This window comes from Jaculus jaculus, chromosome 13, assembly GCF_020740685.1.
Source record: "Jaculus jaculus isolate mJacJac1 chromosome 13, mJacJac1.mat.Y.cur, whole genome shotgun sequence".
NCBI lineage: Eukaryota > Metazoa > Chordata > Mammalia > Rodentia > Dipodidae > Jaculus > Jaculus jaculus.
In genome coordinates, this window is record NC_059114.1 from 16,138,247 (window position 1) to 16,166,023 (window position 27,777).

General features: G+C 46.3%; 1 protein-coding gene and 1 pseudogene across 8 annotated transcripts in view; one reads left to right on the forward strand and one right to left on the reverse strand.

Moving 5' to 3' along the window:
• Cit (citron rho-interacting serine/threonine kinase) overlaps window positions 1–27,777 on the forward strand; it is a 226,811-nt gene that overhangs the window by 167,096 nt on the left and 31,938 nt on the right. For 4 of the 8 annotated variants that reach the window (XM_045132089.1, XM_045132091.1, XM_045132090.1 and 1 more), the window contains 8 exons: window positions 6,580–6,777; window positions 8,658–8,878; window positions 10,129–10,264; window positions 13,535–13,639; window positions 20,804–20,944; window positions 21,908–22,015; window positions 23,796–23,958; window positions 24,230–24,394. In XM_045132089.1, the coding sequence (XP_044988024.1) occupies window positions 6,580–6,777; window positions 8,658–8,878; window positions 10,129–10,264; window positions 13,535–13,639; window positions 20,804–20,944; window positions 21,908–22,015; window positions 23,796–23,958; window positions 24,230–24,394 (1,237 nt within the window). The remainder of the gene's footprint in view (window positions 1–6,579; window positions 6,778–8,657; window positions 8,879–10,128; window positions 10,265–13,534; window positions 13,640–20,803; window positions 20,945–21,907; window positions 22,016–23,795; window positions 23,959–24,229; window positions 24,395–27,777) is intronic. The other 4 variants (XM_045132092.1, XM_045132096.1, XM_045132093.1 and 1 more) reach the window with 3 other exon arrangements.
• On the reverse strand, window positions 913–1,030 carry LOC123454256 (annotated as a pseudogene).

Consider the following 27,777-nt stretch of genomic DNA (forward strand, 5'->3'; position numbering starts at 1 on the left):
AGAAGCTGTACTAGCAGATAAGCATCGTTCATCGCTTATGTAATGGGGAGAGTCAGGGAAAAGCAAAGTCTGGTTTTGATCACAATGATGGACAGAAATAGGCCCCGTCAGAAGATGAGTTGCTATCTTTATTCATGCCTCCATCTCTCTTCCTTGCTCTTTTCGAATTATTACTCCCTTAGTCCTCAGTGACATTGTCCTTGTTGACGCTCTGCCTCTGTTACTTTCCAGAAGCAGCCCTTCCTGTGTGTGTGTGTGTGTGTGTTTTCATTACCATCTCATTAGCTGCTCTAGCTGTGACATGAAGTCCTCCCTGTGTGGTTTCCCTCTCCCTTTCATCTAGTGATCAGGGCTCAGGGCAAGGTCTTCGGCACACTCACACAGAGTCTCCTCTGTGGACTCTGGGCAGCTGTGGAAAGTCATCAGCCCCCTGCCCCCCGGGGAGGGGGCACCATTCACCCTTTTGTTAGAATCCTTTGCCCCAAGGTTGTCATTTTGACACCTGGCATGTCGTCTTTTCTCACTAATCTTGAACCTAATATGAGTGAAATTAGGAAGGATGTGTTCCTTCAGGTTCAGAGTTTCCCCCCTTAATTTATCTGTGAAGTTGCTTCACGTTGCTTCTGCCAATAATTTGCTCTTTTTCCTTACTCTGTAGTATTTCCAACATATGACTAGAACCATGGTTTTTAAATCTGTTCTCAAATACAGCTGCTAGGGAGCATCTTTTTGGTCTCTCTAGTTGATCTGGACGGACCTGCCTCGGAATGGCTCTTATCTCCTCCTCTCCTCTCTTCCTGGAAGAGCTGGTGGGTTCTATTCCAGCCCTCTTTTGCTCATTTTTGTTTGTTTTGTTTTTTAGTTTCTTGTCTTGGTTTTTTTTTAATTAATTTTTTTTTCCCAAGTATCCAAAGCTCACAGCACCCAGTATTCCCAGGCGGTCTCCCATCCAAGTACTAGCCAGGCCTGACCCTGCTTAACTTCTGAGATGGACAAGATTGGGTGCATTCAGGGTGGTATGGCTGTAGACTTGGTTTCTTATTTTTGCACCAGTTACTTGTGTGTATCAGAATGCTTGTGCATGATCATGATTAAAATGAAGATCACTTTATGACTTCATTTTTATTTCATTTATTGTTTTAAGACAGTGTTTCGTTATGTAGCCCAGGCTAGTCTCTCCCACTTGGCTGTCCTGCCTCAGCCTCTAGAGTGCTAGGATTATAGACAAGAGCCACTGTATTCAATGTAGGACTCTTTCTTGTTATTTTTCCTTAAACTTGGATTTAAAAAATTTTTAATTGTATCTATTTGTGTGTAAGAGAAAGAGGCGGGTGGGGGGGGGGAGTGCAGAGAGAGAATGGGCATGTTGGGCCATTCAGTAGTTGTAAATGAACTCCAGATGCATGTGCCACCTTGTGTATCTGGCTTACATAGGTCCTGGGGAATCGAACCTGGCTCCTTTTACTTTGCAGACAAATGCTTAACCACTAAGCCATCCCTCTAGCCCAAACTTAGATGTTTTTAAAATATGTTCATCTGTAACCCTGCTCCATTTATCTGAAGATCTGTCTCCCCCCCCCCCCTTTAGTCTTTTGGCATAAGAAATGAAAGCCAAGCCATTTTGGTGGTATTATTGAGGGATAATAAATATGTTTTAATCTTAATGGATTTCAAAATGTATGTAGCCCTTTGAAACCAAAACCAGTCAAAATAGTGAACATAGCTGTCACCCTTAAAAGTTTCCAGCCCATTCTTTTGAGATCCTGTCCCCTATTTTTAAAATTGTATGTTTAGCTGTAATGGATATGCTAGTATGTAGAATTAATTTTGTTTCTGGCTTAACTGGTATAATGGTTATACTGTCTAAATTTGCCTTTCCGGAACAGTAACTTCCAACCTGTGTTTTATTTATCTCTGGTGTTCCATGGGGAAGCCATTGGGGTCTTTCCAGATGGGGGAAGGAACCCGAGAAAGGGATCCCCATCCCCATGTCAGCAACAGCTGGGTGGCTTGGACCCGAGTTGGGCAGATGGGATTCAGAGTATAAGATGGTCTTCTAGTAATCTACATGATGTTCTTTAAAGTTATTTATTTGATAAAGAGAAAGAAGCAGAGAGAGAGAGAAATGAAAGAAAAGTAAGAAAGAAAAAGGTGTACTAGGGCCTCCAGCCACCCCAAATGAATTCCAGATGCATGCACCACCTTGTGCATCTGGCGGACGTGGGTCCGGGGAATCACATCAAGGTCCTTAACATTGCAGGCAAGGGCCTTAACTGCTGAGCCACCTCTCCAGCCCTATGAGATATTCTTTACCCAAGCCTCTGTGTCTTTGTCTATAAGATATTGTATGTCTATAAGATATATTGTATGTCCTCACTTCCAATAAACCATTGATGGCCTGGTGAATATTTAATAACTGCTCTTTGGGTGCTGGGTGAGAGAAGAGAGACAGTGGCTTAGTTCTAATGTACATTCAAGGTTCAGAAACTTCAAAGACCCTGACCCATAGAAGTTTTGTGATAATACCTTCCCCATAGACTTCTTGCAATAATAATTACATGGGATAATACCTTCCAAGTGCTCATGGGAAGGACTAACTGATGTTGCTTACTCTTGTAGCTTTACCATATTGGTCTTGTAGCATAATCTTTTGTTTGGAAAATGGCTTTGCTACCTAAGAAATTTGAAACCACTGCATTAGGTCATTCAGCCACAGTAGCAGGTCTCAGTGACAACTCGGCAGGTTGCTTCAGGAGATCGTGGTGAATGGTCCTTTCTTCTTGTCACTGTCCAAGATTGTCTCTGCTAGGAAATATCATCTTCGTGGAGGGTGAGCGCTCCCATAATAACTCAATTGATAGGAGCCGCCCGGTTAGCAGCTTGCAAAGCAATAAGATTTCCAAGCTCAGACCATGTCTATATTTTGAAGGGGTTTAAAAAAAGGATTTGGTTCAATCTGGCACCTCCAACCCTACCTAAGTCTGTTTCAGAGGGGAGTTGGTGGGCAAGCATATGACACAGCTTTAATTATGAATCAATCTGTCAGCTATAAGAGTAAAAATAAATAATATGCAAATAGCTGCCTTCAGGAAAGAAGCAGGCATTAAAATAGGATTTCAGTCCTGTGTCCTTTCGGCCTGATGCTCACTATTTGGCTGGTTCCTTCACCCCAGCACCCCAGCACCCCATGGGACGTTTTTCTGGCAGCTTCTCTCCTTCTCATCTCCTAGTTAGCTTGCGGAGGAGAGGGTCACTGTCAGCTTCTCAGAATGGTGGGGTTCTCGAGAGCCTTGAAAAGCAGTAGATTACCCTAAACGGAGATTTTGAGTTTGTTTTGACACACAGTAGACAGCTTTTTTTTTTTTTTTTTTTTTTAATATACTTGTTCTCTGTTAGAACTGTACCGAGATCTGTTATCTGCACAGGCAGCCTGTAGAGGAAAGACGCGCTGGCCCCCTGTGCCATGAAGCCGTCTCCGTGTCTTTGCTGACTGCTGAGATGCAGTCAGATCTTCAGTTTATCTTTTTTTGCCTTCTATCTTTGGGGCTTAAAGGTCAACAGACTTGATAACATAGCTTTTCAATGAAGAGACCATTTGCCCTTTATGAATGGCCACAAAGAAGACCTAAGAATTCTCGTACATTACTTGGTTTAAAAGCCCGAAGAGCAGCGGGCATGTGGCACAGGCCTGTAGTCCTGGCACCTGGGAGGCTGAATATGGACTGTGCGTTTGAGGCCAGCCTGGGCTGTCTAGTGAGACCTTGTCGCCAAGCCAAAAAAAAAAGGTTTCTGAGGGGTCAGTATTTATCTCTGTCATCTCAGGTTTCAAAGACCTGAGAGACAAATTGAATAAACACCTGTGTGTTTTGGAGGGCAGCATAGTGGAGGGCAAGAGCACGGATTCCTGAACTTCAGTGCTAGGTTCAGCTGTTGGCCTTGTCTTCTAGCAACGTGCCCTTGGAGAAGTTACTTAGCCTCCTAATCACCCAGCTTCCCATCTATGAAGTGGGACTAAAATAACATCTGCCACAAAGGACAGTTCTAAAGGTTGCTTGTGGGGCTCACTATCTCTTCTCTTCTTCTCCCCTCCCTCCCCCTCCCCTCTTCTTTCTTCCTCTCTCCCTCCCTCTCTTTCTTTCTTCTTTCTCTGTCTTTCCTTTTTTCCTTCCCCCTTTCCTCCTTTCCCTTCCCTCCACCACGGAGATCAGTAACTTAGGTCAGTTTGGTATCTATAAATTCAGTAATGTGTGATGTGTGTAGACATGTGTCCAACACTTAACCACAGTTCCAGCCACTAGCAAGGGGGTCAAAAAACTAATATTTTATGACTTAGGCAGAGAGCACGTGTGGACACTACAAATGAGATAAGACACTTTAAATCCCCACATGGTTCTTCTCACAGATAAGATACCCTCATCTTGTCAAATGAGCAAACTAGGGACAACCAGCCCAGCTGTCACACACTGGGAAGAGCAGTTAGGGACAGGAGACCCTGGTAACCCAGATGACTCCAGGGAAACAGATAGCCCATTCCTACAGTGAGAGCTCGACCCTTGCACCTTACTGGGTTTGCACCACTTTTTTATTTTTTTTTTTAGTTTTTCAAGGTTGGTTCTTACCCTGGTCCAGGCTGACTTGGAATTCACTGTGTAGTCTCAGGGTGGCCTCAAACTCACGGCGATCATCCTACCTCTGTCTCCCAAGTGCTGGGATTAAAGGCGTGCACCACCATGCCCGGCTCAGTTTGTTTTTTTTAGCCATCTGTAATCTTACTTTGGGGGAAAGGGAAAAGATGACTGAGATGAGCTCATAATAAATTGTATTTTGTTTTTCAGGAAATCAGAAAAAGGAAGTGGGTGCCCAAAAGCTAACATACAACTTTGAATGTCAAGGAAATGCTAGATTCTTATGTAAATAGATTCCCTGTTGTCTGTATGTTCTCCAGGAGACTTTAAGAATGAAATCTCGTCTTGCTCATTAAATTTTATTCCTCATATTTCACACGACATAGGGTTGAGTAGCTACAGAGCAGTTCAGCCAGAAAAGCTGAAGAGTAAGTAGGGAGCTTGCTTGCAGCCGCGGGCAGAGAGACGGCGCTCTGCCACGGCCTCATTCTCACCGCCTTGCTCGGGGAAGAGGAAGGCTGAGTGGAAGTCTAGTAGGGAAAAGACCTTAATTAGTGGGAATAAACTCAGTAGAGGACAAAGACGGAACCCGAGGGTGATGGTTTCTGATTTCAGGCGATCATTACAGAAAGGATTATATGAGGCACAGCTAGCTATCTATCTTCTAGGAATGACAGTGGCACAGGGTTCCTTTTCCAGGCTTTTCCTCTTGGTCACATTGGCATTTTCCCGAAGAACCTGACCAGGCAACCCTTAGCCCCCCCTTGTCATTCACAGTGTCCCTCAAGCACCGGGAATTGACACGGGCCTTGATGGTCAAAGGTGAATTTCTAGACTACTCGCGACACCGGTCGGCAGAGTGGAAAGCGGGTTTTTTGAGCCACACTGAACAAGTGCTTAATTGAGGCTCTTGTATTCTATGTGCCTAGGCAGAGTGTTATTTTTCAATTACTAACCAAAAGTACGTTGAGAAAAGGAATTAGTTATGAAAACAATGGCAGCATTTTCTGAATTAAGTCTGTTCTAGGTCTAAAGACTGGAAACAATGCATGACTATAGGCTTAACAACATTTCCTTCTAATTTACTTGCTTCTGTTGCATAAAATTTAATTTATAGCCCACATGCCTCATTCTAACTATTATTAGAAAATTACTCTTAAGCTTCTGAAGTATTTGATATAAAAGCTTTCTGCAGGCACTGATACTGAACCCCACAAAGAGACTAGAATAGCTAAATGCTGAAATGGAAGTCATTCTGCCATGGAGCCGGGAAATAATGTAGCGCAGCCAGATTAAATCTCTCTCAATAAAATGACAATTTCATGTACGCGGAGTGCTAACTATATAGTAAAACCCATTAATGTGATGCCATAATGCAATATTGTATTTTCAGAATTAGTCCAAGTTCCTCTTAATATTTTTTCCTCTGCGACATGAAATTAAATCCATTGCCTGTGACTTTATTCAAATAACTTTTAGCGGCCTCCATTGTCAGTCTTCCTTGATAAGATGTCATTTTGCCTTCTGAAACTGGTCATCTGCAGTGGTAAAGCCCTGTGGATGGGGAATCAAGGTCACCTTAAAGATAGTTAGGTATGCCATGTCAGACTGTTGGTCCTCTTCCCTCGCCTACATTTCCCTTTACACATAATTGCCCGCCCCCTATGTATCAACTCAGTCTCATTCAAACTTGCCTCATCCTTACAGCTCTTGAAGGACTTTTCTCTTGCTGTATAATCCAGATGTGCTATGAGTGAGGAACGGAGGCCTTTCTTTTTCTCTCTGGCATGTGTGTTTTAACTCAGTGAGTCGTGAGGGAGCTGAGATTTGCCCTCAGGTTAGGTAGCTGCCCATTGGTTGTCACCTACATAGAAAACAGAACTCAAGCTGTAGGTGCGGCCCCTCATTCACAGTGGCTTCCTCCTTGGGTAGCAGGAGTCCTTCTTCCTTGCAGGTCATCACAGATCTAGAGGAGCAGCTAAACCAGCTGACAGAGGACAACGCTGAACTCAACAACCAAAACTTCTACTTGTCCAAACAACTTGATGAGGCCTCCGGTGCCAACGATGAGATTGTACAGCTGCGAAGCGAGGTGGACCATCTCCGCCGCGAGATCACGGAGAGGGAGATGCAGCTCACCAGCCAGAAACAAGTAAGGGCGGGCCAGGCCCTGCGGTCCTTGCAGGACTCACGGGAGGGCTTTAAAGGACAAGTTCCTTCTCCCTGGGGTACCAAGACCGAGCCTTGTCCAGCACCCAAGCTCCTTGTCATTCATAGCTTCTTGACAAGGCTTTGAGGTTTTCTTTTTTAATTTAAATTTTATTTATTTGAGAAAGAGAGAGATACAGAAATAGGCAGGTAGAGAGAGAGAGAGAATGGGCACACCAGGGCCTCTAGCCACTGCAAACAAACTCCAGATGTGTGTGCCCCCTTGTGCATTTGGCTTACATGGGTTCTGGGGAGTTGAACCTATGTCCTTTGCCTTTGTAGGCAGGTGCCTTAACCACTAAGCCATCTCTCTAGCCCTGAGGTTTGTTGTTGTTCTTGTTGTTTGGTTTGGTTTTCTCGAGGTAGGGTGTCTCTAGCTCAGGCTGACCTAGAACTCACTATGTAGTCTCAGGGTGGCCTGGAACTCATGCAATCCTCCTACCTCTGCCTCCCAAGTGCTGGGATTAAAGGTGTGAGCCACCATGCCTGGCTGGCTTTGAGGTTTTAAAAATGGCTTTTCAAATTGTGCAGTACTGGTGGTTGGAGATGTAGCTCAGTTGGTAGAACACCTGCCTAGCATGGATTTACTCCTCAATACCATCAGAAACTGGGTATGGTGGTGCATACTTGGAATCCCAGGACAGCCTGGAATACCTCAAAAAAAAAAAAAAAAAGATAGTATTTTGTGTGTGTGTGTGTGTGTGTGTGTGTGATGTATGTGCCCTTGAGGTATCCCATAAGCTCGCCTGTGGTGGGTGGGGTCACTCACTGGCAGTCGCTGGAGTGGAACATCAGATGTCCACTCCCTCGCTCATCACCTGGTCTTGTTTTGAGCTTGAGTCTCCTTTTTACTGATTCTGAAGCTTGCAGGGCTCCGATGACTTTGTAGTCTCTACTCCCCTGCAGGACTAGGGTTTCAGGTGTGTATGGCCACACCCAGCTGGCTCCATGGGATCTGGAGATTTGAACTTGGGCAGCCTCACGCCCTCTGAGGTCCTCATGTTTGTAGAGGGAGCTTACCTAACTACAGAGCTGTCTCTCTAGCCCAAACATTGGTTCTACAGACAGCATCTCATTTTATAACCTGGGCTGGCTGGGAAGCTGCTATGTAGCCTAGGGTGGCTTTGAACTTGTAATTCTGCTCCAGCCTCTGCCTCCCAAGTACTGGGATTATAGGTGTGTGCCACTCTGCTTGGCTCTTTGTACTTTTGATTTCTTTTTAACTTTTTTTTGTTCATTTTTATTTATTTGAGAGTGATAGAGAGATCGAGAAAGAGGCAGATAGAGAGAGAATGGGTGTGCCAGGGCTTCCAGCCATTGCAAATGAACTCCAGACATGTGTGTCCCCTTGTGCATCTGGCTAATGTGGATCTTGGGGAATCGAGCCTCGACACATAGGGGTCCTTAGGCTTCACAGGCAAACGCTTAACCGCTAAGCCATCCCTCCAGCCCTGTACTTTTGATTTGAAAAACATCAAAAAATGCTTTTGAAGCCAGGCGTGGTGATTCACGCCTTTAATCCCAGCACTCGGGAGGCAGAGGTAGGAGGATCACTGTGAGTTCCAGACCGCCCTGAGACTACATAGTGAATTCCAGGTCAGCCTGGGCTAGAGTGAGACCCTACCTCGATAAACCAAACAACAACCTGCTTTTTAGAGGCCAGTGTGGTTTAAAGCTTAGGCTCTGTCCCCCACCCCGCCCCACTGCCTCCAAGATGGCACATGCCTATTGTCACCTGGTCCCCTTGGGCTATAGTTAGGAATTTGTCTCTGCTGAAGCTGATCTGGTAAGAGTAACCTCCAGGAAATCCTTGTTTGATACAAGGCACAACTCAGTGCTACTGATTTGCAGACGATGGAGGCGCTGAAGACCACGTGCACGATGCTGGAAGAACAGGTCATGGATCTGGAGGCCCTGAACGACGAGCTACTGGAGAAAGAGCGCCAGTGGGAGGCCTGGCGGAGCGTCCTCGGCGACGAGAAGTCCCAGTTTGAGTGTCGTGTCCGAGAGTTGCAGAGGATGCTGGACACGGAGAAGCAGAGCAGGTGGGGCTCCCTGTCGGTTGGAAAACCAGTGGCAGGTGACTACAGCTGGGTTTTCCTGAACGCTTCACACAGGATGATCGGCTGTCCCAGTTTTCCCGAGACTGGGCACTTTGCAGGGATGCAGGACTCACAGCGCCGGGACTGGGTTCTGGGGTGCAGCGGGGAGGGTGCTCGCCCCGGCCCAGTCGAATTCCATGCTTGTGGCTGGTGTGCTTTCGCCCTGTGCAGAACTTAGGAATCAAGACAGACGTTTCAGTGCTTTTCCTGTAGAAAGAGTTTCGGCATCACAGACACGTGACCATGTAGTGAGACCATCGCCATGTTAATCCTGGTCACGCAGACACTGAGTCTTCTTGCTAACTGTTGCAGTCAGGTTCATATTTCTTGTAGAAATCACCCAACCAAGAGCAGCTTGTGGGGAAAAAAGGATTTATTTTGGCTTACAGACTCGGGGAAGCTCCACGATAGCAGGGAAAAGGATGGCGTGAGCAGAGGGTGGACATCACCTCCTGGCCAATATAAGGTAGACAATAGCAACAGGAGAGTGTGCATGGGAAACTGGCTATAACACCCATAAGCCTGTCCCAACAGTATACCAGGAGAGGTTTTAATTCCCAAATCTCCATCAGCTGGGAACCTAGCATTCAGAGCACCTAAGTTTATGGAGAGCACCTGAATCAAACCACCACACTATTCTAGGCTGATTCCCTTTGGCACTGCCGACATTCTGGGTTGGGTAACTCTTTGTTGTGGGTGGCTGTGTTCTGTGCTGGGCAACATCACTGAGTCTATGTCCACTAGATGCCAGCAGCAGCTCACTTCCCAAGGTGGACAGCCCAAACTGACCATTTTCCCTTGGAGTGAAGGCAGTGGAGCCGCTCACTGTTCTGCAAGAGTGGGTTCCCCTCCCTCCCTTCCCTCCTTCCTTCAAATGGTAATAATCTTTTGGCAGATTTTCCTTCTGCATTTCCTGCCACGTTTTCATAGTTCTCTTCCTCGTGGGGCTGTGATAGTGAAAGTGGTGCTGTTCTATTGAAGATGCCAGCAACTTGAAGAGTTAAGATGTTTTGTAACTCATGGCAGGACAGGGTTTTGTTCTAACAAAGTTGGACCGTTGGGCTGGGGATGGAGCTCGCAGGTGGGCGTCTGTCCAGCCTGCAGCCTGGTCAGCTGCTCATCAGGGTTAGACATGGCCCTGTGGCCTCCGTTCTCCAGACCCGCAGCGAGTCAGGCCTGTGTGCTTTCCGCAGGGCGAGAGCCGACCAGCGCATCACCGAGTCCCGCCAGGTGGTGGAGCTGGCCGTGAAGGAGCACAAGGCCGAGATCCTGGCGCTGCAGCAGGCTCTCAAAGAACAGAAGCTGAAAGCCGAGAGTCTCTCCGACAAGGTCAGCCCGCATCCCTTCTGCCTTTTAGGACAGCGTTTTTCTTTCCTTCCAAAGAACTGCTTGCGCCGGGCGTGGTGGCACACGTCTTTAATCCCAGCACTGGGAGGCAGAGGTAGGAGGATCACTGTGAGTTTGAGGCCACCCTGAGACTCCATAGTGAATCCCAGGTCAGCCTGGGCTAGAGTGAGACCCTACCTCGAAAAACCGAAGAACTGCCCGACACTAATCGACACTTAACCCATGGTGAACATGGCTCATAAGACCCATTTGTTCCCTCCAAAGTGTCCAGATTCATGGCAGGACCACCTTGGTTGACAACAACATGGGTGGATGTGGTGGGTTCTGGGTTAGCCTGGTTGCTGGTCACCCATTAACATCTACCTGTCTGAGCCCCCGAAGTCCAAACTTCGATGCGGACACACAGCACTCGTGTTTTCTGGTATCTTATTTCGAGAAGGCTAGACCTGATGTTGAACGTTGCTGATGAGAGAGTGGTGATGGCAGCTAATGCTGACTTCCTCTGCACTTATAGGCAGCTCAGCCTTTCCAGACTCATTCTGGTCCATTTTCTATTGCTATCACAAAATACCTGAGACCAGGTAATTTATAAAGTTTACTTGGCTAGTAGTTTCAGAGGCTGGGAAGTTGAAGAGCATCGTGGCAGCCAGCATCTGCTGAGGGGCCTATTGCTGTGTCCTTACAGTGGCGGGCCCCCACGGTGAGCCAGCAAGTGCACTACGTGTCTCTGCTTAAGAAGCCACTGATGCCATCATGGGGCCCCACCCTTAGCACCTCGTCTAATACTGCCTTTCAAAGGCCTCATCTACAAACGTCACTAACATGTGAACTGGGGAGTTAACTTTTCAACACAAGAATTTAGGGGGACATTTGAACCCTCCCAGGAGTCATCAGTGTTTCACATTAGAAATGAAGGTGTTTTGTCCATGCACTGTACTCCACATTATGTTGACACCAGTGTTTGGGTCTCACTCTAGCTCAGGCTGAGCTGGAATTCGCTTATGTAGTCGCAGGGTGGCCTCGAACTGTCGGCGATCCTCCTACCTCTGCCTCCCGAGTGCTGAGATTAAAGGTGTGCGCCACCACACCTGGTGAGATTTTCATCTAATGGTCTCACATCTGATGTAGAGTAAGTGCTTCTGTGTTACAAATATTAAAAGTGTACCTCAGAGAAATTTTATTTATATGCATATTCGTTCTCACATTACACAGAAAGTAGTAACTTGAATTCTAGATTTTTAAAAAAAAATATTTATTTGAGAGAGTCAGAGAGAGAGACACAGAGAAAATGGACATGCCAGGGCCTCCAGCCACTGCAAATGAACTCCACACTCATGTGCCACCTTGTGCATTTGACTTACGTAGTCCAGGGAATCAAACTTGGGTTCTTTGGCTTCGCAGGTAAGTGCCTTAGTGGCTAAGCCATTCCTCCAGCTCCTGAATTCTGGATCTTAAATAAGTTTGTTGTTCTATTTTTATATAAAAGTAATTATTTAGGGTCTATATAGAAAATACAGAAGCCACAGAGAAATGAAAAAAAAATCTCTGGTAACTAATTACCTTGTTATATGGGTAACTTTATTTGCAGTCTCTGATTGTGTTCATGTATGTGTATACACACACAAACACACACACACACACAGCCATGTATGATGGCACATGCCTTTAATCCCACTTGGGAGGCAGAGGTAGGGGATTGCTGTGAGTTCGAGGCTACCCTGAGACTGCATTGTGAATTCCAGGTCAGCCAAGGCTAGAGCAAGACCCTACCACAAAGAAAAATAAGAATTATACATACGTGTTTATAAATTTAGGTTCTTCCTAAATATACACTTTTATATTCCTTTTAAAAATATGTAACTGGAGGCTTCTCCTGAGTTATTAAATATTTTTTGAACATGTAATTCTGAAAAAATAAAATTCTCTGCAGGCACCTAATTTAAGCATTGCCCTTGAATTAGAGACTTGAACTTCTTCCAGTTTTTTTCCACATAAATAACACTGTGGTGAACACATATTTTTATGGACATCTGTGATTATTTTCTTACCGGAAATCCATAGAAATAGAACAATTAGATTCAAGGCTGGAACTCGTCCGTCACTCAGGAGCACCTGACTCCCCTAGTCTGGACAGCCATGTTTATTTAAACACAAGGGGAGAGTACATTTATTATTTGGAGACAAATGGCCCTTTTCATGTTTAATGTGAGGAACATTTTTTCTTTCTGGTTGGCTGTTCTTGAAGTATTTAGTAGACATGTTCTTCTACCTATTCTTTAAAGCGAGTATTTTTCTAAAGTTTTCTTTGAGATTTTTTTTCTCTTCACCATAAGGCTCTTGTCAATTGTTTATTGGGCAAAGCAGCTCTCCCTTGAGTTAGTGTCTAATGATGGACCACCATCTGCCTGCCCTTCTGACTTCATGTCAGTCCTTGGTATTACTGTGCACTTGCATGTGCACATAGGCAGATGCTTATTTACTTAAAAAAAAAAAAAAAAAAAGAGCGAAGCTGGGCGTGGTGGGGCACGCCTTTAATCCCAGCCATTGGGAGGCAGAGGTGGGAGGATCGCCGTGAGTTTGAGGCCACCCTGAGACTAATTCTTGCTCAGCCTGGGCTAGAGTGAAACCCTACCTTGAACCCCCCCCCCCCAAAAAAAAGTGAGAGAATGGGTGTGCCGGAGCCTCCAGCTACTGCAAATGATCTCCAGACGCATGTGCCACCTTGTGCATCTGGCTTACTTGGGTACTGGGGAATCGAACCTTGGTCCTTTGGCTTCCCAGGCATGCACCTTAACTGCTAAGCCATCTCTGCAGCCTGGTATATGTTAATTTAATTAAATCCAACCAAAGTATAATCCCAGCACTCGGGAGGCAGAGGTAGGAGGATCGTCGTGAGTTCGAGACTACCCTGAGACTACGTAGTGAATTCCAGGTCAGCCTGGGCTAGAGTGAGACCCTACCTCGAAAAACCAAAAAACAAACAAACAAAAAAACCCAAAGTATTGCCAGATAAAAAAATTCTTGTAGGGCTTGCTGCAGCTGTGGATGCATGGCCCCTAACACAGATATCATTTCTGTCCTCCTGTGGGCAGTGTAACCGTGATCTGAACTTGGGATACTCACAAACATCTACAGTCTTGCCCTTAGATCTTGATTATCCTTCACATGTGAAAGGTTTTGGACATTTTAAAAGGTTGTTATCATCTAAAACTCCCAAATGTGGCATCATGGCCAATTTTTCCAAACACCCAGCTCAACGACCTGGAGAAAAAGCACGCCATGCTTGAGATGAATGCCCGGAGCTTGCAGCAGAAGCTGGAGACGGAGCGAGAACTCAAACAAAGACTTCTGGAGGAGGTGAGTGGATGCCACCAGGAAGGGAGAGCCAGGTGGGGCCTGGAAAGAGAAAATCCGTTATGTTCAGGTGGTCAAGTCTAAATTAGACATTCAGAGTTTGAAACTAGAATCTTCGAGGTAGAATTGGGTGGCCACATCATAACTTTCTATAAGGTATCTAGCACGATAAAACACTACATCTTGAAGGCCAGAGTATGTCTTTCTCATTTGCATCCTTCTGTACGGCACTTAAAGAGTGTCAAGTCCATCATAGTGTATGCCAAAACAGGTTTATTTTATTTATTTATTTACAAGCAGAGATAGAAGAGAAACAGACAAAGTGAGAATGGGCACGCCAGGGCCTGTAGCCACTGCAAACAAATTCCAGATGCATGTGCCCCCAGTGCATTTGGCTTAAATGGGTCCTGGGGAATCAAACCTAGGTCCTTTGACTTCGAAGACAAACGCTTTAACCGCTAAGCCATTTCTCCAACCCCAAAAGAGGTTGATTAAGCACACGGTTGAATGAGTGTTGAAGTAAATTGTCCTTTAGAGTTAATATTCAAAGCGTATTAAGTTTCATGCTGATAGAACACCCATGCAAATTAGCTTCCTACACAGGGCAAAGATTTGATCAGATTAGCCAGAACCAAATTTCATGAGGACTTTTGAACATGCACTTAATTCAATTAAAAAAAAAATTATGCCCTGCTTTTGAGACATAAGATGACAAGCTCAAACTGATCTCCTAAACTCACCCCTCCTGTTATTTCATCCATCCTTTCTCAGAACTCTACAAATTGCCATTTAAATTCATAATGGCTCCACACCCTCACCTGAAACCTGGTACTTGAAATAGCTGATGTTCCTGCTTTCTTCATCAGCATTGAGCGGCAAGGACAGAGGCACTTTATAAAGCTGTCTGTGAAGCTGGGCTGCAGGCTCGGGGTGCGGGTGGAGGGTTGCTGTGGGACCCACAGTGAGTGTGGCAGCTCCCATAGCCAGAGTCCATCCTGCAAAGCACAGACCTCCTCAGGTGCTCGTAAGAAGTGTATTGCAGGTCTTAGAGACTTCACTCTCATTGATGTATTTTAAAAAACACAGGTGGGGGCTGGAGAGCTGGCTTTGCCTGCAAAGCTTAAGGACCCAGGTTTGATTGCCCAGGACCTACATAAACCAGATGTACAAGGTGACACATGTGTCTGGAGTTCATTTACAGTGGCTCAAGGCCCTAGCACACCCATTCTCTTTCTCTCTCTCTCAAATAAATAGTAACATATGTACATATATAGATATAGATATACATACATATATATTTTCTTTTTTGGTTTTTCAAGGTAGGGTCTCACTGTAGCCCAGGCTGACCTGGAATTCACTATGTAGTCTCAGGGTGGCCTTAAACTCATGGCGATCCTCCTACGTCTGCCTCCCGAGTGCTGGGACTAAAGGCATGTGCCACAACACCCAGCATAAATATGTTTTGTTTTTTTTTTAAAGTACAGGTGGGAGTTTGGAAAAGTTCTGGAGGAGATGACATTGCGCAACAGTTATGAATATCACTGAACTACATACTTAAAAAGGCCTTAGTGTGTATTATAGAAGAGGTCTGTGGGTTGATCCCCAGCTTCAGAAACCAAAAAGGAAGGAAGGAAGGAAAGCCAGGAAGAAACCTGGTGTGGTGGTGCATGCCTTTAGTCCCAGGCAGAGGTAGGAGGATCACTGTGAGTTGAAGGCCAACCTGAGACTACATAGTGAATTCCAGGTCAGCCTGGGCTAGAGTGAGGCCCTTCCTTGGAAAAAATTTAAAAAAGCAAAACAAAGAGGACAGAGGAAAGAAGGAAAGACAAGAGAGAAAGAGAAAGTGGGGGGAAAAACAGATAAAATGCTTAATTTTATATGTTACATGTTTTGCCACTAAAAATAACAAAATTAATTATGTACATGCAGGCACATATAAATGCAGTCGTCCCCCCCCAAAACATGGTATAGGTTGACAATGCCTTTTCCAAAATACTTGGAACTTGGAAATATTTTGGATTCTTTTTAAAATTTGAAGTATTTGCATGTGTACATTAAGGTGTCTTGTGACTAGGACTCAAGTGTATTCGCTCGTACTTCATGTGTACCTTACACACCTAGAATGAAGTTATACCTTTTTTGTAGTACTGGAGAGTGAATCTCTAGGGCCTCGTGCATGGCAGGAAAGCACTCTACCACTGAACTATACCCCCAGCAGTATTTTTATTTATTTACTTGTAAGCAGAGATAGAGTGAGAGTGAGTATTGGTGTGCCAGAGACTCCAGCCACTGCAAATGAACTCCAGATGTATGCACTGCTCTGTGCGGCTGACTTATGTGGGTCCTGGGGAGTTGAACTCGGGCTGTTAAGCTTGACTGGCAAGTGCCCTAACCACTGAGCAATCCATCCAGCCCCACAGCAACTTTTTTTTTTTTTTTAAGGTAGGGTTTCACTCTAGGTCAGTCTGACCTGAAATTCACTATGCAGTCTCAGGGTAGTCAAGAACTCACAGTGATCCTCCTACCTCTGCCTCCCAAGTGCTGGGATTAAAAGTGTGCGCCACCACACCTGGCCTGCAGCAACATTTTTAGTGAGCCTCAGTTTTTGCCTAACACCCATCACATGATATCAGGTGTGGAATTTTCTATTCAAAAAGTTATGGGGCTTGGAGCATTTCAGATCTCTTTTTTTTTTTTTTTTTTTTGATTAGGGGTGTTTAACCTGTAATAGAACTTTTCAGTCAGTCAAATAGAGAATTATGGTCTTTTGTCTGAGATGAATAGTCACTGTTCCCACATTAGCACATGGTGGCAAAAGAATAGAAACATCAATGCTTCTGCGTCTCCTATTTTCCTTATGTGGAGGGCGAGCTGGCCCTGACAGCTTAGTGCTTCGGTCCAAGGTTACATGGTGGGTGAGTCAGTGACAATGCTTGGAATAGAATGCTGGGGTCTGACTCAGTCTCCTCCTTCTCACTTCTAACCTACATGAGAACATACCCTGTTTCCCAGTCTGTGCTTACAGATAGATAGACAGATGCTTCAGTACAGACATCTGGCTGACATTGACTTTGAGTCAGTATTTAGAGATTGTCAAAACCATTATGAGACAGACACAGATGGTCTTTACTGTCCAAAATGCCATCGGGATCCTTGGTTGTGGTATGCGCTTCAGAAGCACGGGCCCAAAGCTTCAACCCAAGAGTCCCCTTTGAGAGGGACAAAGACTTTGAAATAAGATGGAATCAGTCTCAGAGTTTGGGAGAATTTTTACATCTTCCAGTGTAAATTTCCTTCATGGCTTCCCTCACAAACTTGACTGATGGCTCTTTCTTCCATGTCTTTCCTGTTGGGCTTGCGATGGCCTTAAACCCTCTCTGGACATGCTTCCTTAATCCTCTAAAAACAGCACTAGAGATGACTGTTCATACCATCCTTGTTTAATCCATCTGCTCAAGGAAGGAAGTGTTTTCTGACTCTTCTCACAAAGAGGCCTTGTTGGACCTTCACCAAAAGTGTTTACAGTGAGTGTGGACATTATAGCAACTATAATTCCTACCCAGTTGTTTTTGTTTTGTGAGGAAAGGGCTCATGGAGCCCAGGTTGGCCTGAGACTCGCTATGTAGTAGAAGATAATCTTGGACTTCTGGTCCTTCTTCCTGTATCTCTCAAATTCTTGGGTTACAGGAGTGTGGTACTGTACATGTGGTCACTTTATATGGTGCTGGGGATCGAACCCAAGGCTTCATGTATGCTACACAAGTGACAAGTATTCTACCAACTGAGCCTGTTGACATTGTCAGTTTTGACCTGTCCTTCCTATCTGTTGGGGTTGCCTCGTATTCCTGCTCCCTCATTCACTCTGTCCTTTTCTTGTCATTCTCATAACTGTTGGACACCACTAAGGCCCACTGTGTGCTCTGTCACTAGCCCAGGCATGTGCTTCCCGTTGCTTCTCTTTGGGGAGCAGATGAATGGCTACGGAGTGTACTTCATGGCTCTGGGGAGATGGCTCAATGGTTACAGCGCCTGCTTGTCAAGCCTAAGACCCAGGTGCGACTCCCCAGAACCCCCGTAAGCCAGATGCACAAGGTGGCACACGCTTTGGGAAGGAAAGTATTTCAGTGGCTCTGGAGAGATTGCTCAGTGGCTCCGAGCACTTGCTGAGCAAGCGGAAGGACTGGAGCTCCATCTCCAGCATTTGCATCAAAAGTTGGGCATTGTCAGGCGTGCCTGTGCCCCCAGTGGTGGGGGTGGGGATGAGGGTGGAGACAGGAGGGCTGCTGGGGTCCTTAGTCAGCCAGTCTAACCAAAAAACAAGAGTGTTCCAGGTTGAGTGAGACAGGCTGTTCCAGGGAAATAAGACGGGAGAGCAATAGAGAAGAACACTGGACATCTTCCTGTGGCCTCCGCAGCGGGTACATGGTGCGTGAGCATTTGCGTACATATGTACACAGACTGCACACCAAAATATATCAGGCCTGGGGGGTGGTTTAGCTGGTAAAGTGCTTGCCACACAAGCTTGCAGACCTGAGTTCAGAGCCCCAGCACCCACATAAAAGCTGGGCGTGGCGCCGTGTGCCTGTCATCCCAGCACTGGAGAAGCGGAGACAGCAGGATCCCCGAGGGCTTGCTGCTGGCTAGTCTAGCTGAGTAGTGAGCCCAGGGAACAGTGGGATACTGTCTCAGTAAACAAGATGGAGAACAGCTAAGCCCCATGCCTGGTGTCAGCCTCTGGCCTCTGCAGTAACTCACTCACACCTACGTGAACCTGGTGTCCGTAGCGTGCTGGCTGTCACGCTCGCCTCGCATATGTGAACATGCATGCATTCCACACACATAAAAAAAAGAAACAAGCTGGGTGTGGAGGCGCAAGCCTTTAATCCAGCACTCGGGAGGCAGAGGTTGGAGGATCGCCATGAGTTCGAGGCCACCCTGAAAATCCAGAGTGAATTTCAGCTCAGCCTAGACTAGAGTGAGACCCTACCTCGAAAAACCAAAAAAATTCAGAAAAGAAAAAAAGAAACATGTCATCGAGCATTACTGTCAGGCTTTCTTGGTTTTTATTATAGTAAATAACCAGCCTGTTCCTTAGAAAGCCAAAGGACAGTAGAAATGTTTATTCTAGAGACATATTTTGGGCCCAGATGTCACTATATCAGCTCTTCTTCCCATCACTTGTTTCCCTAGCTTTGCCTGCTAATTAATGTTTTCCTAAAATAGTGGAAGAAACAAGAGGGTAATTTATGGAAGAAATCACTTGGACCACTGAAGACTAATACCTCCCTTGGAGAGAGCAGCTTAGCTCCTCTCCTGTTTTCAGATTTTTTAGGGGGTTCTGTGGTTTAAACTAGAAATTTCAAGTTGTGGCACTATAGTAGTCACTTTCTTATTTTCTCAGGTAGACACTCAGGTAGGCTTTACTACCCGCCTGGGTGGCTCTCCATCCCATCACGTTGACAGTTCAAGCAGGCGCCATTAACCGGTGAGCCATCTCTCAGACAAGCCCTGCTATGCACTAAGCTCAGTGAGTGATCTTGAGTTAGTAATGCCTTCCTGCCAGGGTTGGCTGTAAAAGGCAGATGAGAAAATAAGGGAAACACTGAACTGGAAGGAGAGAAGGAAGAAGAAAGGAGACAGACTGTCAGCATTCATTAGGCACCTGTTGCATGCTGGGTACTGAGCGAGAGAAGGTTCTATACACCCTTTCTCAGATGAAGAAACACGGCTCTTCAAGGCATTTTGAGTGGCCTGTTCTGCTCAGTGTGAATGTCGGAATTGAAGTCCGGGAGTAAACCACTCAAAGTCCGGATCTTCTCTACCAAGATATGAGGCATTCAGCAACCTCTGAGAGTAGAAATGGAAAGAAAACATCAGCAGAGAACTGTGAAGTGAGCTGGAGAGAGCCAGCCAGTTCTGAGGTCAAGATGGGGTGGGGTGGCAGTGGGGGGCTTCAGGTGTCCACCTTGGATCGTTTGAAAACCCCCATGGTGTTCATGCCCACTCTTTCCTAGCTCTCTCTCCCTAAGTCTGCCAAGAGTCTAGGCCACCAGGGAAGATGTGCAGACCATGGCCAGTACGGTTAGACGATAACCCAAGGTTTCAATGAAGTTAAGCAGCATAGCATGTCTTTGGGGTGGAACACGTTAGGAAAGAAACAATCCCACTGTAGGAGAGAGCCACCCGATCACTTTATAGACTGCTGTATTTTCTGGCTGTCTTCCACTGCCAAAGTTGGAGAGAGATTTTTTGGGGCACAAAACTATCTCTAGTATATTAAATTGAGGGTTTTTTTTTTTCCCCTTAGTTATACTGTATCTGGGGTCTTCTTCCTTCCTTTCTTTCCACGCTACAGAAATACCTGCTGGGATTGTGGCCACTTGCGTACTGGTGGGCAGTCATGAAGTTGGGGGATGTGATTCCTCCTTGCGCCTTCTACACTGCCTGCTCTGTGACCTTTCTCAACAACCATTGAGATCCTAGAACCAAAAACTAGGCACAAGTAGAGCTGACTTGTCCCAGCCCCGATTCCCACTGCCATTCGCTGTCCCCTCAACAAATGATGCTCTTGAGCACCAAAGTACCTACCTCTGTAATGGGGTGACCGGCAGGTCTTGTGGCCTGGACTACCTCTCACCATGTAGCCATAGGACTGTGACCTGTAGGCATCAAGATATCCTTGCAACAAATTCTTTTTTGTTTATTTGTTTTTGTGAGACTTGAGCTTTTATTTATTTATTTACTTATTTATGAGAGAGAGAGAGAGAGAGAGAATTGGTGCTCCAGGGCCTCCAGCCACTGCAATCAAACGCCAGACATGTGTACTACCTGCTGTCCACATGTGGCCTTGCACACTTGTGTCACCTTGTGCATCTGGCTTACGTGGGATCTGGAGGGTCGAACACGAGTCCTTAGGCTTTGCTGGCAAGTGCCTTAACCACTAAGTCATCTCTCGAGCCCCACACCAATTTTTTTTTTTTTTTTTTTTAAAGCTGGGTGGGCCTGCATCATTTTAGGATTAAAAAGCAGCTGGTAGTTCAGGAGGGAGATGATTTGACAAGCAGAGCTTCCCGAGTCATGCCAGGAAATTCGTTGGAATAGGACCCATGGGGAGGAAGTTGTATTGTGTATGGTGTCAAGCCCTTCGCCATCCCTTCTCCCCACTAGCAAGCTAAGTTACAGCAGCAGATGGACCTGCAGAAGAACCACATTTTCCGTCTGACTCAAGGGCTGCAAGAGGCTCTGGATCGGGCAGATCTGCTGAAGACGGAAAGAAGTGACCTGGAGTATCAACTGGAAAACATCCAGGTGAGGCCCTGTGAGGGGAGCGCCTCGGAGCCCACCCAGCTGTCTGTGCTGTGTGCGTCTCCCTAGCACCTATTAAAATTTTATTTGAACATTTAGAGAACTGGAAGCTTTCCACAGTGGCTACCACCTGAATCCTACAATTAACCATTTGCTATTTTTACCTTCTATTGTATTAGTCGGAGGCCTCTAGAGGAATAAAACCAATAGAATGAGTTGTATTAAAAGGGGGATATTGGATTAGCTTAAGGCAGTCCAGCAATAGCAGTCTGCAGGCCTGAGAGTCAGGGAACCCGGCAGCTGCTCAGTCCATGAGGCTGGATGCCTCAGCAGTCCCAATCCGGCCCTGAAGGCCTGGAGGCTTCCTGGAGAGATGCTGCTCTTCAGTCCACACCAAAAGGCTGAGGAAAGTTGGTTCCAGTGCTGGTGAAAGATAGCTGAACACGACAGATGCGCAAGTGAAGGTGCTCACCAGCAAGCAGTACCACGGCCAGATGGGAGGGACGGGCCTTCTCCTCTCAAGACTTCCTTACCTAAAACCTGCCACCAGGAGGGCTGCCCACTGAAGGGGAAGGGCTCACTCTGGAGGAAGAACTCCCTCCTTCAGGTAATCCTTCAGGAAACAACCTCAGAGACCCAACCAAGAGGAATGTCTATGGATTCCTAATCTGATCAAGTTGACAACAGAACTTTACCATTACACACATTTGTTTCTGAATATCTTATAGCACAGAGAGAGAGAGAAGGAGGGAGAGAGAGAATGCGAACGGGCATGTCAGGGCCTCTAGCCACTGCATCCAAACTCCAGACACATGTGCCACCTTGTGCATCTGGCTTACATGGGTACTGGGGAATCGAACCCGAGTCCTTTGGCTTTGCAGACAAGTGCCTTAACCACTAAGCCACCTCTCCAGCCCCAACACGTGTGTCTGGCTCTAAGGTTGTCTTTGTTTTCATGAACATCAGGTTCTCTACTCTCATGAAAAAGTGAAAATGGAAGGCACTATTTCTCAACAAACCAAGCTCATTGACTTTCTGCAAGCCAAAATGGACCAACCAGCTAAAAAGAAAAAGGTGAGTCGAAATGTCTGACAAGTAGGAGCTGCAAGTTTCATTCTGTCACTCGTGGCTTAGTGGGCACCACTCTGATCAGTAATAAGAACGTGGAAGAGAATTACACATTTTCTTGCTTGGCTTTGGGTTGAGAAGTAGATTTGGGTATAATTAGAATATTCTGCCTTTATCAGACAGCATCATCAATCAAGCCTAAACTTTCTTTGTTAGGGGAGTGGTCCCCTCTCCCTCACACACACAGGAGCCAGGGCAGGCTATGATCAGCAAAGAGAACAGCTTCATACATAGATCAAATGTCAAGATTCTAAGCAGGTTCAGAGGTCTTATGGACAGGTCCCATGCATGGAATTTCTGAGAAGTTAGCATGTCATATGTCTGGGGCTGCAGATCAGTTCTCAGTTCATCTGTGTGGGTCTCCAGGAAGCACTTAAAATGATCTAATTGAGTGTGTGCATGTGTACACACACATGTAATGTATATATATTATATATATAACATATATATGTTCACACACACACACATATATGTACATACATTTTTAAAAGATAGTTTTGTATGTAGCCCAGGCTGGCCTTGAACTTAACAGTGTGCCTGCCTCATCCTCCAGAGTGCTGGAATTACAGTTCTGCCCCACGCACCTGTCTAATCCAGTGCTCTTAACTGGCTAACAAAGGGCCAAGGACTTGCCGTGACCCGGCACAACCTTGACTTCGATGGCTGTTCCCATCACCAGCGCTGCACGGTGCCTTCAACTACCGCAGTCAGCGAGCCAGCTATGGACAGGGTTTTATGTAGGCTCGCAGGGAAAGAGTGCTTTTCAAAAGCCTGCTCTGCGCTGTCCCCAACAGCCGAATCCCTTCCCCCAGGCCGGCCAAGTGTTCTCAGGTGCAGAAAGCTCTCTAAGGAGCTCGAAGTTTCTCTCCAGAGCCCTCAGTACACCATAGTAGCCGAGGCCACGGTTTTACAGGAAAGGGCTTGCTGGCCTCTGGAGCACCGAGGAGAAAGTGGGGCACCGAAGGCCGTAGTTGACCTGTTGCTGCCTTCACTGTTAAGGGGCCGAGCGTACTAGTCAGGATCTGTCTCATGCTGAGTGCTGGCCACGTGGCAGGATTTTCTTGCATACCGTGTTACTATCTACTATGCTTGCTATGCTTATGATATTTAATCTTTTTTATTTTAACAGCGGACTGTTGTCTGGTTATGTCATTGATGTAGTTAGGGTGTTTCCATTTTGATTGATTAATTTTTGTCAGACACATTTTTCTGTTTTCTTTATTTCATGTGTAGTGTTTTCATTTGTATCTTTTTAGTAAGCCTTTTGTTTTGGCATCATTTTAGCATTCATTTTAAAATTTTGCTTTAAAAAAAAAAAAACACCACCCCTCTCTGTGTCCTGTCACCAAGCACCATGAGACAAGTTCAAAGGCAAGAGTGACCTCTGAACCATCTCTCCTCGCTCCATCCTCCATCTATCCTGATTCCATTTTTTGCGGGGGAAAGCCTCAGGAAGTGACTCTCGTGTCTTGGGAACCCTAAAGGAAGAGGTGGTGGCAGTTCAAGCATCTCTAACCCTCTTGGCGAAAGCTTCCGCACCCCACTTTTTTTTTTTTCCAGCTGACTGGAATGGGCTGAGGCTCAGCCTCCCCTTCCCCCCCTTCACATGCCATTTTTCCTAAACACACTTACAGTGAGTATGCACCTGGTCGAGTCAGTTTTTCCTTGAGCTAGGGTACAGTGCCAGTTTCCAGAAGTTAGGAGATATCTCTGTTTCCATTGCTAGGGTTTATTTAGTCGACGGAAAGAGGACCCTGCTTTGCCCACACAGGTTCCTCTGCAGTACAATGAGCTGAAGCTGGCCTTGGAGAAGGAGAAAGCGCGCTGCGCCGAGCTCGAGGAAGCCCTTCAGAAGACGCGCATCGAGCTCCGGTCCGCCCGGGAGGAAGGTAGGGGCTCTCTGCACAGCACCCCAAGTGGTGAGCAAGGCCAAAGGGCCAGTCTCCACTGTGGTTGGTCGCGGCCAGCTCGGTGTTCGTTTATGGCCCATAAGCATCCACTCACAATGCGTCATGCCTGAAGAGCTGGTGCTGCCTCACTGACATGGCGCATTGTTCTTTTAGTCTTGGGTTCTTGAAAGACAGCCCAGGGGCAGTCCATTTAGTCTGGCCCACTCGATGGCTCAGCCAACTGAAAAGCATTGTACTCATGTCTCCACAGCTGCCCACCGCAAAGCTGCCGACCACCCACACCCGTCTACGCCAGCCACCGCAAGGCAACAGATTGCCATGTCTGCCATTGTGAGGTCACCTGAACACCAGCCCAGTGCCATGAGCCTGCTCGCCCCGCCGTCCAGCCGCAGGAAGGAGGCTTCAACTCCAGAGGGTATGTTCTCGTATGAGTCCATTTTCTTCTGCTCCCCCCCCCCCCCGCCTTTTTATTCGAGGTAGGATCTCACGGTGCAGGCTGACCTTGCACTCTGTAGTCCTAGGCTGACCTCAAACTCACAGTGATCATCCTACCTCTGCCTACCAAGCGTTAGGGATTAAAGGTATACACCACCATGCCTGGCTTCATTTTCTTTTGTTGTAACAAAAGACCTAAGATTTGGGCCGGAAGGATAGCTTAGCCATTAAGGCATTTGCCTGCAAAGCCAAAGGACCCAGGTTTGGTTCCCCAGGACCCAACGTTAGCCAGATGCACAAGGGGGTGCACACGTCTTAAGTTCGTATGCAGTGGCTGGAGGCCCTGACGTGCCCATTCTCTCTCCCCCCAACTTCCTTCCCTCCCTCCCTCCTTCTCTGTCAAATCAATAAATAAATAAAATAGGTATTTTTAAGATTCAAGAGCTTCTAGAGAAGTGAAGTTTATTTGGCCCATGGTTCTGGAAATTGGGAAATGCAAAACCATGGCAGAGGGTATCACATGGAGACACAGAGAAAGGATGCCCACCCTCGTGCTCAGGTCCCTCTTCTTAGAAAACCACCAATGCCATTGTGGGGACCCTGTCCTCACAACTTCATTCAACCCCGATCACCTACCAAAGGCTTCACCTTGAAAACTATCAATATCTGAATTTGGAGATCAATACAACTTTTGGGAGGGGCTCAGTTCAAATCATACCCATTCTTTTCTTCCTTTCTTTCCTTCCTTCCCTCCCTCCCTCCCTCCCTCCCTCCCTCCTTCCTTCCTTCCTTTCTTTCAAGGTAGAGTCTCACTGTAGCTCAGGCTGACCTGAAATTCACTATGTAGTCTCAGGGTGGCCTCGAACTCTCAGCGATCCTCCTACCTCTGCCTCCCAAGGGCTGGAATTAAAGGCGTGCGCCACCATGCCCGGCTTGGAAAATGGTTTAGAAAGCCTTAGTGCTAATAGCCTCATGGCTTCACCATCAGTCCTACTTTGGTTGTGATGGTTTTTAACATTTCATTTATTTATCGGGAAGGGAGGGGGAGAATGGGTACACCAGGGTTCCTGCTACTGCAGATGAACTCCAGTGACTTTGGACCACATTGTCCTGTGTCTGACATTTTTTTTTCCTCCAACCACAGTGTCATCTTATTCTATGTTCGTTTAACATCTTGATCAAAGAGCTTTGCTCTAAAACTCATCCAAACAGGACAGTTGCAGAGGAAAGAGTCGTTCCTGGATAGGGTGCCCCTGCCAACGCTGCATAGAGCAGCTCCTCTGAGCACTGAGTCTCCACGCCCCGCCTCTGTGTACTGCCCCACATCAGCGTGTTGTTCACACCATTTATTCCATACAATTCCATCAGAGCAAAGGAGAGGAGCGATGTCATAAGGAGAACCCAGTGGTGTGATATTCATAAATTTGTACACTGTGTTGTTTTCTGTGTAAAATAAAATTGCCTCCAATATTTAGGTCTCTCTCTTTGTGAGAAAGAGGGGTGAGGCAGGGGAGGGAGAGGAAGAAAGAAAGAATTAAACGAGGGTAGGGGGCTGGAGAGATGGCTCAGTGGTTAAAGGTAATTGCTTGCAAAGCCTGATGGCCCAGGTTCGATTCTCCAGTACCCATGTAAAGCCAGATGCACAACATGGCACATACATCTGGAGTTTGTTTGCAGTGGCAGGAGGCCCTGGTCTGCCTAAACTCGTTTTGTCTGTCTCTTCTTCACTCTCTGTCTCTCAAATAAATGAATAAAAATATTTATAAATCAGGCCAGGCATGGTGGTGCATGCCTTCAATCCCAGCACTGGGGAGGCAGAGGTAGGAGGATTGCCATGAGTTCGAGGCCACCCTGAGATGACATAATGAATTCCAGATCAGCCTGAACTAGAGTGAGACCCTACCTTGAAAAACCAAAAAAAAAAAAAAAATATATATATATAGATAGATAGATAGATAGATAGATAGATAGATAGATAGATGGATGGATATCTCCCTCCCTCTCCCTCTCCCTCTCCCTCTCCCTCCCTCCCTCCCTCCCTCTCTCTCTCCCTCTCTCCCTCCCTCCCTCCCTCTCTCTCTCTATATATATGTGTGTGTGTGTGTGTGTGTGTGTGTATGTATCTACCAGATCATTGTGGTTTTCAGCTGATTCATATAAATCAAGATGCATTATAATTAATACCTCTAAAAATATTTATTTATTTGCAAGCAGAGAAAGATAGAAGAGAGACAGACAGAAAGAATTGCCATGCCAGGGCCTCTAGCCACTGCAAATGGGCTCCAGATGCATGTGCCACTTCATGCATCTGGCTTTACATGGCTACTTGGAAATTGAACTGTGGTCATTGGGCTGTGGAGGCAAGTGCCTTAACTGCTGAGCCATCTCCCTAGCCCCATTGCTATCTTTTTAACAGCGTAATTAAGATACAATTCACAGATGGCTCCACTGCACAAAGAATAGTGCTGTGACTTCCTAGGTATAACGCATTATTCATTTCATTTATTTAAAATGTACGATTCACTGAATTCTTGAGGTAGTGTAATCTTCATCACACCTTTGAATACCCCTTCCATTACTTTTTATCACCCCCAAAAACCCAAACGACCTCTGAACTCTTTAGGAATTTTTCTTCATTCTTCCTTAACCTCCAGCAACCAGTAATCTACTTTATTTTAGTGGGTGTATATGTGTGTCATGTGCATGTGTGTATATCTATGTGGGGGGGGGGTGTCACGTATGCATGTTTGTGCTTGTGCATGTGGAGGCCAGAGTCCATCACTGGGTTTCATACTTGTTAACCCCTTTTGAGACAGGCTGTCTCGCTCAACCTGATTGGCGAGGCTATTTGGTCAGTGAATCGCACGGATCCCTGTCTCTGCCTGCCCAGCGAGGGCGCACACTACCATGCTGACATTTGTCCGTGGGTGCTGCGGTTCTGAGCTCAGGTCCTCGTGCTTGCGTGGCACGCACGCTGCACTGTGCTCCTCTGCCACCCCATTTGAACCAGGGCCTGTCTGATTTTTGCCACTGTGCGCACCAGACTACTCGGCCTGTGAGCCCACTGCCCTAAGCTTGTTGGGATTACAGACACGTGCGACTTCCCCCCAGCCCCACCTCCTTTCACTGTGGATTTACTTTTCTTTCTTCTTGTTTTGAAGAATGGTTTATGTGTGTGTGTATGCATGCACCAGGCTCTTTTTTCAAAAAAATATTTATTTAGTTAATTTTGGGGGGTGGGAATAGAATGGGTGCGCTAGGGCCTCCAGCCACTGCAAATGAACTCCACATGCATGCACCACGTTGTGCATCTGGCTTTATGTGGGTACTGGGGAATTGAACCTAGGTCCTTAGGCTTTGCAA